The sequence below is a fragment of the Halyomorpha halys genome, unplaced genomic scaffold, assembly GCF_000696795.3.
Source record: "Halyomorpha halys isolate HHAL.00 unplaced genomic scaffold, Hhal_1.1 Scaffold1274.1, whole genome shotgun sequence".
Lineage (NCBI taxonomy): Eukaryota > Metazoa > Arthropoda > Insecta > Hemiptera > Pentatomidae > Halyomorpha > Halyomorpha halys.
This window is the reverse complement of record NW_027113193.1, coordinates 150,775-159,241: the sequence shown is the minus strand read 5'-3', so window position 1 is coordinate 159,241 and position 8,467 is coordinate 150,775. Positions and strand designations below refer to the sequence as shown.

Here is an 8,467-nt window from a genome sequence, read left to right as displayed (position 1 = left end):
TATATTACAAATATTTGCATTAATTTGTGTTTATGATTTTCTGTTCCGATTATGCTTAAATTGGCGAATCGTCAACTGGTTAGTTATTTTCGCAGGGCTCGGAGACTCAAAGCATTTTCTAATTGAATTCGTATTAACATTTACTGCTAGTGAAGAATGTTCGTTTGCGGAACAACATAGCTGGAAAAGACATTTACTTATGATGACGCCATCTGTGTCTTCGAAAAAAAAAATGGAAAATTTTAGGAACACAACGCTAAATTCTCTTTAATTAGGGCATATAAATAAAACGAGTAATTATTCTGGAGAGCAGGCTCGCTGCCTAAAATATTTTATTCTCATTTCTCTATACTTGCTATGGAGTACCAAAGTGAATGGGTAATTTCTCTATACGCCTATATCACACCATTATCAACTCACATCAAATTTCCTGAATGTATTATTATGTACAGTTGTAAATTTCAATATAGATGTAATAAAAAAAACATTCACAATTAAAAAAAAAGAAAGAAAGATTTTGGCCATAATAATATTTTTCTGTGTCAAACATTTGTGTGAGAGAAACATTGTAATTATTACATTACTTAACAACCATCATAAACCCCAAAAGACTCATTTGATGAATCCTAGTAAATTACGACAGCTAGCGACTTGGCAAAGGATCTTGGTCCGGATGGAGTTATTACAATTTATAATAAGATATTATTTATTTTATAGATGTTATTTTAGATATCACTGTCCACAGTGTCCAACTGAATAGTAAAATCGCATCCAGCCTATCAAACAATATTATTTATACAGTTTTTTATATTATTATTTTCAGTAATCTGGGTGGTGAAAAGAAAAAAAATGCTCAAAATAGTATAAAAATTATTTATTGTACAGCATAATCTCCGTAATTAGAACTTCGGTAATCCATACAGACATTAAAACAATTCCTTTTTTTTTTTTTAGAAAAATCAGGCAAAGTAACTCCTTCCGAGTTTCATACCGGGCATTTATCGACACTATTATGCATCCATGGATTTAAAATGAGTAATGCCTCAAGACAGGTGAAAATAGATCACATCGATACCCCGTCAAAATTATCTTTTAAATATCACGTTTCGTTTCAACCGCACATAAGCCTACTAACAAAGAAAACTAGGTTTGAGACACGATTACGTCGTTTCTGAGATTCCTACACGCTATGTCTGACTAAGATCAATTCAATAATATTCGTTTTTTATCACTTATTTTGCTATGATATGGTGTAAACTGAAACCCGGCATCTCCAGAACTATTAAAATATAATTGAAGCGTGTTTTCAGAGTATACAAATATATATTGCTATGTATGCTATGTAGACTTAATGGGGATGCCAGGATAATCGCTGATGACAATTATACAAAAATAAGTTAATTAATTAATCATATACTGAGTCCTAAAAATTATTATCATGATTGGATTCTTTTCCAAAGGCTATTTGTGTGTTTACCAGTTTACCAATTAAATACCTTTATATTTATAAAATGTTGTTACCATAAATTATATAGTATAATAAATTGTGGTATATTGGGTTATATAATAGTACATAAACTACATAAAGAGATTAACTATTTATTTACAATTTATTACTATGATTAAAATGATTGTAATGATTCAGATAAAGGTTGCCACAAAATATAGATTATTTTACATCATTACTTATTGGTTAATTTATACTTATAGCTGCTGATGCCGTAGGTGTCGTTCATAAAGGATGTCCAGGTCTCGTGGCCCTTCTCACGTCAGGTCGAAGTGCATCTCCTAATCCTGCCTCTTGACTGTGGTCCTCACCCGTCTAAGTCTTTCTGTTGAGTGTGCCCTTTTTCCTGTGTTTTCGTTACCCTACTCTTTTTCTCCCACTTCCCTTTAGGGCTGACCGAAGGCTACTGAGGTAGGCGTCCCCCTCCTCAGGGCCGATAATGGGTGAAAAAGTTTTACATGTCTAGGAAGGGCCGGCACCTGGTTAATTTGATTCCAATCCCTCGTCACAACCTGTCATATTGTGTTTTGACACTTAAAGGTTAGCCAATTTAATTTTATCAGGGGACTCTGGTAATGTGACAAACTTAATACAGATGTTTGCATATCCGGGGGCGCCCTAATAGCTTCGTAGAAGGATATCCTGACCAGGTATAGGGGCAGATGACGAAAAACCATAATAATAACCAGGATTGTCAAAAGGTCAATACATAGCAATATCTTATTGCTATTTGCACCTATGATGGATGGACTATCACAGTTTGATACAGCTATAATATCATTATTTTCTTTCTTTTAGCATAAACACTATGTAGTTGTTTTAAATTACTTATTTGGCGATTTTTAAAGCATGTAACTTTTTTTTCCCATTTTCTATGTGTTCCTAATTATTTAAATAGATTCATTTTTGTATTTTTATAATAAACAAATTTCACTCACTCATTCCTTCATATAAACTCCTAAAACAATGACTTTTCATAATATACACGAATGAAGAACTGTCTTTATTTCTTAAGTTAAAAACATTGAAAAATCCTTTTACTGTCATAATCTATTAATCTCCTAAAAGATAATTGCAAATAATATGAGCGTTTTGAATCTTGGTATCTTTTTTTTATTGACAAAAATACAACCAGGAATCGCTGACCATTCTTTCATTCATCCATTTAGCTTTTCAAATACTTTATTTAAATTATCTGTCACTTCAAGAACAAAAAAAGGTGAGCTTGTTCAATTATTTGTTTAGGAGGCATTGTGACATCCTTGGCCAATGAAAGACCTAAGAGAAATATCCAGGATCTACTAGCACTGCTGAAAGACTTAGAAACGCTGACGATTTCGGACTCACGTCCACTAGCAAGACTGGGTGTACCAACGCCATATTCTAGAGTACTCCTCAAGACACAAACACCGGCAATTGATTCATCAACAACAAGCAGAATCGAAGGTACTTCCAAAGAATCTTTAGAAAGAAAATACCAAAACAACCACCGTAAAAATAGAAAACACCATAAATCTTCGTCCCGATCACAGGAACGTTACAGCACTGAAAATCACTCAGATGAAAGCATTAAATTGCCTGGAGAAATTAGAAACTCACAACCTTGGCTCGAAAGGAAGTATCCTGATAGACACAGAATTGAATCTGTAGATGTTTCTTACCATGGAAGTCATTCCACAGAAGATAGAGATTATCCTAAAAGAAGCAGAACTGGATCTGAAGAAAATTCCCACCATGGAAATCACTCCACAGAGGACAGAAAATATCCTGATAGATACAGTACGGAATCTGGTGAAGTTTCATACCTTGGAAGTCGCTCCACAGAAGACAGAGGACATCCTAAGAGAAACAGGGCTGGATCTGAAGAAAATTCCTACCATGGAAGTCACTCCACTGAGAACATCAAATATCCTGATAGACACAGAAAGGGATCTGGTGAAGTTTCTGAACCTGGAAGTCACTCCACAGAAGACACAGAACATCCTAAGAGAAACAGGACTGAATCTGAAGAAGATTCAAACCAGGAAAATCACTCCAAAGAAGGCAGTGAATATTCTGTTAGACACAGAAGGGGATTTGAAGAATTTCCATACCATGGAAGACACTCGACAGGAGATATAGCATTTCCTGGAAGATTCAGCTTTCGTTACAAAGAATCACATTCTCCTAGGTGGCATCATCCTGCTCAAATAAATGATTCTGAAGAAACCAGCGTCATCGATAGTTCGAGCTCGAGTTCTTCCGATTCAAAGGAATATAGACACCATGAAGATCGTAAATCTGGCTATTCCAGTTCGGATGAAAGGAGGCGCAAAAGTCATATACCTGGTTTCTTGTTCTGTCGCAGAGGTCTGCAACGTGGTTTCTGGGTCTGTTACGAATGATCTCGTGTACTGCCCACTTAAAAATGTTGGAAGAGGAGAAATCGAAGTATTCACGAAAGCCTATAAAGTTTTTGATTTGCATTCTAAAAAATCTTTTTCGTTTTCATAAATAGTATTAATGAAAAAAATTAACCGAAACCAATTGGTTGTAGTATCAAAGGTAATTAATCTCTAAATGCCTTCTGAAAAAAACATATACAGTGTTATATGTAAATAATATTTTCTAGATTAATTTATTTAACGATTATTCCTACAACTTTAGTCACTTGTGTCACAAATATGAGTTTTCGATATCTTCTTCTGTCCTGCTAATCTCCTCCACGCATTTTGATGTTCATCATTCCTTCTTAACGACTAAACATGTTTTTTTTAGGACGATCTTTCTTTCCTTTTTCTCTCTCTTTTCTGTTTGTTTTAATAATTATTTCCCTTTGTTTTAATATTTATTGTGGAGGACGGTCTCTATTTGTCTTATTTTAGTATTTGGAAATTTTTGAAGCAGAGGAACACAAGATGATTACCTCCAAGAGTTTATTTCTAAGACTGGGAGTCTTCTAAGTTGAATCTCTTTAATTGTCCATGATTCAACTGAATACAGAGTAACAATTTCCAGGAAACTTATTAACACGCCATTATTTGTATTGCTTACGTTTCAGTGTCCCTATCTGTAAATCCTGTAGCATTTATTCAGCTCCTTAGATACTTAAACTGAGCTACAGGTTTCATAATTGAAGGCCGTATATTTAGTTATTTTTTTTGCTGACTTACAGCCTCCAAGTTCAATATTACTGGATAATTTTTCTCATTATGTAGCCTACTAGATGGGGTCTTCTAAAGCGATTCTATTTATTAGATTATATGTTAGTTATTCCGAATCCAAAGGCTATTTTTTACTAATAATAATAAACGAACAACTTTAATATCATAAAACTGCAAAAAATTAATCAATAACCTATCTTCTTCTTTTTTATAAGAAAATATTTACAATATATGAAATTCTAAAGTACTATATTACTATTACCTTCGAACTTACCGTAGTTTTATTTAAAGATCTTTTTAAAGGAAATCTATATAAATAAAAGGAAATGGTCGAATCTTTGTCCAAAATACACTTTTGAATAACTGGACCGACTTGCGTCCTGTTTTTTCAAAATCATGGGAGAAAATCCCCGATTGCTCAAATAGAAAAAAAGTTATGAGAAAAATGAATAGTTTTTTGGTTATTATGTGCCAATTCTTTCCATAAAATAAGAAATAGTGTCACTGATACCACTAAACGATATCATCACAAAAAAAAAATGATAAAAACATAATTTGGCTTAAGGTTACTTTTTTTTTTAGGAATTAGAAATTTTTCAACTTGATTTATTTGTTTTGAAATATCTTATTCGAATGGTTATTTCCAGAAAAACAAACAAATACATTGAATTTGGGTAACATATATTTTATTTATCGATTTTAGCGTATATTTTTATTATATATTATTAATATATAGTTTAATCATATACTGTTTATGTAACTATAAACTAAATAGGTATAGTAAACAATTAATTTAATCATGAGACGTAGATAGTAGACCGTAGATTAATGATTGGAGAAGTTTGTCGGGGGGTGCGGTCAGCAAAGAACAACATAAATAAACAAAACCATTTTCATTTATTTTATGCCGACGTAGCTACGCCATAACCCCTGATGAAGACCTGAAACTCAGGTCGAAACGTCGGCATAAATAAATAAATATGGTTTTGTTTATTTATATTGTTCTTTGCTGACCGCACCCCCCGACAAACTTCTCCAATAATTAATTTAATCATTTATCCATTATTTAAATAAAAATATTAATCGTAGGAAGATAGTTCGGGTGGTGGTCAATAAACGTACAAAATGGTAAAAAATAATATATTATTGCAGGAAGGTAGTTCCGATGGTGGTCAATAAACGTACAAAATTGTTGAAAAACTATTTAATGTTAACCAATATATATAACCGTCCCCTTTGAAAATTTGCAGCCCCTCGCTTCGTCAGGGTTAAATGAAAAGCAAGATACAAACAACGTAAGAAGTGAAAGAACATTAGATTAAATATACAGAGAAAGTTAAAAAATAAATAATAATAATAAGCTAAAGTTAAGTATAAATATAGGTGGATAGGAAACTAATTACTAATAAATTTAATTATAATTATTGATAACTATAATCCTAATTACCAATAATCCTATCAACCTATATTTATTCTTCCTTAACTTAAGCTTGTTATTTTTTAAATATATATTTTATTAATTATCTCTGTATATTTAATCTAATGTTCTGTTACGTATTAAAATGTTTGTATATTACCTTTCATTAAGCTTTGACGAAGCCCAGCAAAGTAGGGTGAAACGTTAGTAAACATTAGATAGTTTTTTTTTTCCCACTATTATGTACCTCTATTGACCGCCACCAAGACTATCTTCCTACTATCTACTTGTAAGATTAAACTATCTTCTTATAAATATAATAATGTATGTTTAATGTTAACTAAATATATTAATTTATATCAAATTTTCAATTGTATTCATTTAATCTATTCATATCTCCAAATCTTGATGAATAAATGAGTCACAAGGCATTCTTTCTTTCGTTCATTTAAATTTGAAAGATGAGTCAATGCATAGTCTACTATTTCATAATCTAAAAAAAAAAATACCTACAGAACTTTTTTAATTTTTTTAGGAGGCATTAGGACGATCTTGGCCAATGAAAAAGCAAGGAAAAACACCCAGAAGTTACAGGCATTTCTGGAACAGTCTAGCATACCATTATTATTAAACAGTGGCTTCACACCGAAGGTAGGTCTGCCACAGCCCAATCCTAGAGTACGCTACGATCCACAAGCTGCACTCATCGATCTATTAATGACCTACAAAAAACTATCATCAACATCAAATGCTTTATCCGATTTCGGACAACCGGATGAAGAATTGCATTGGAACCGCAATGGTAGAGGTGGAGTTCACTATAAATCTGGAACAGGACCATATGAAAATCAACTTACTGGAAGTAGCTCCAGTGAAAGCATGGATAATTTTGGAATATGCAGACCCAAATCAGGTTCGCACAATCATCTTGGAAGCTTCAAACTTTCCGGAGAATCGAGTGAAGAAAGACATTGGAACCCCATCCGTAAAAGTGGACGTAACCATAGATTTCGATCAAGGAGAGGTACCTATACAGGAGAAAGTACCTCTGAGGAAGATTCTAATAGAATTTCCGATGATACCAGTACTTCCGTAGATCAAATAGAGTACAGAAGAAGGCCTCATATTTATGGTGTTTCTGGTTCCACGATACACATTTACTTCAATGTTCCAAGTGTTCCTAATCGTGAAGGTTTCTATTCTCCCAGGTACGACGGAAGCAGAAAAGAGACCATTATGTGATGGAATATCTGATCCTATCAATATAATTAAATTAAACTACTAGGAACTGGAGGACTACCAAGTGTTTAAATCATTTACCACAAGGCCATTTCATATTAGTTATTTGACATGTATGAACTTATAACGACATTTTGATATTGTGTAAATAAACAGCTTATAACTTTTATTTCCCCGAACCTAAAAAAGTTGTATATATTTTACAGCTGTATAACATTTACAAACTAACTTTCATACTAAATTAACTTCTTTAATCAAATAAGGCTCAAAACCCTTCCTTAAATTCTTTTCTCGGTATTCATTATTGTACCTTAACAACATACATACAGGATACGGTAAAGGAGAGGTTAAGAAGCCTGCAAAGGCCAGGAGGGGCAGTGGATCTCAGAAGAGGACATCTTTCAGTTTTTCTGGGAGAATAGAAAACAGAGGCAAACCACCGGGCAGTATACCGGACAGCTCTTGGGCACGAATTATGTTTCATTCAACGATATAGAAGATCCAACTAGCAAAGGAGTTAGGCAAGAAGAGTTTTCCGAGAGAACGGTCATTCGAATGAGGTCCAGGTTTCAAGGAAGAACAGGTCTGAAAAGCATTGAAGGATGCATCGAAATTCAGGAAGACCCATCCATCATGTGTGCGAAGGGAACAGTGTTTGGGATAAGATCCAGCGTCTTTGGAGAACGGACGTTTATTCGATGCACGTATATGATCAAGACGATTGACGACGCTGAACATCAGCAGAAAGTAACGCGATCTCATTACTAAGGAAAAACGAATTATTGGAGGTTAAACAAAACCCTATAATTATTGCGGAACAATAATTTATGGTCAGGTATGAAACGTACGAACCATGAAGTCATTATCAACTGAGACCCATGTCTCATGGCGAAGTATGATGGATCACTATACTACGGGATATGACTATCCAGAATGTAGTTATTTATTTTATTCCTTTGTTTTCGTTTTTGTATATAATTGAATTTACGGTATGATACATTGTGAGTACTGTGTGAGTTTGGAAGGATAGACAGAGGCTCCATTACAAGTGCAGTGTAACGTCCTTCCAAGGAACAAGAGGACACATCACAAGTACAATGTAACTTAGTTTCATGTAAAATGTTAGAAGAGGGTCCATTACATGTGCAGTGTTACATCCTT

General features: G+C 33.6%; 1 protein-coding gene across 1 annotated transcript in view; it reads left to right on the top strand.

Annotated features, from left to right (window-relative positions):
• The window catches only part of LOC106689070 (uncharacterized), a 10,454-nt gene extending 2,979 nt beyond the window's left edge, over positions 1–7,475 (top strand). Inside the window, exon 2 of the mRNA XM_014433841.2 lies at positions 6,603–7,475. Coding sequence (XP_014289327.1) covers positions 6,603–7,309 — 707 coding nt within the window. The 3' untranslated portion in view covers positions 7,310–7,475. The remainder of the gene's footprint in view (positions 1–6,602) is intronic.
• The last annotated feature ends 992 nt before the right edge of the window (positions 7,476–8,467 follow it).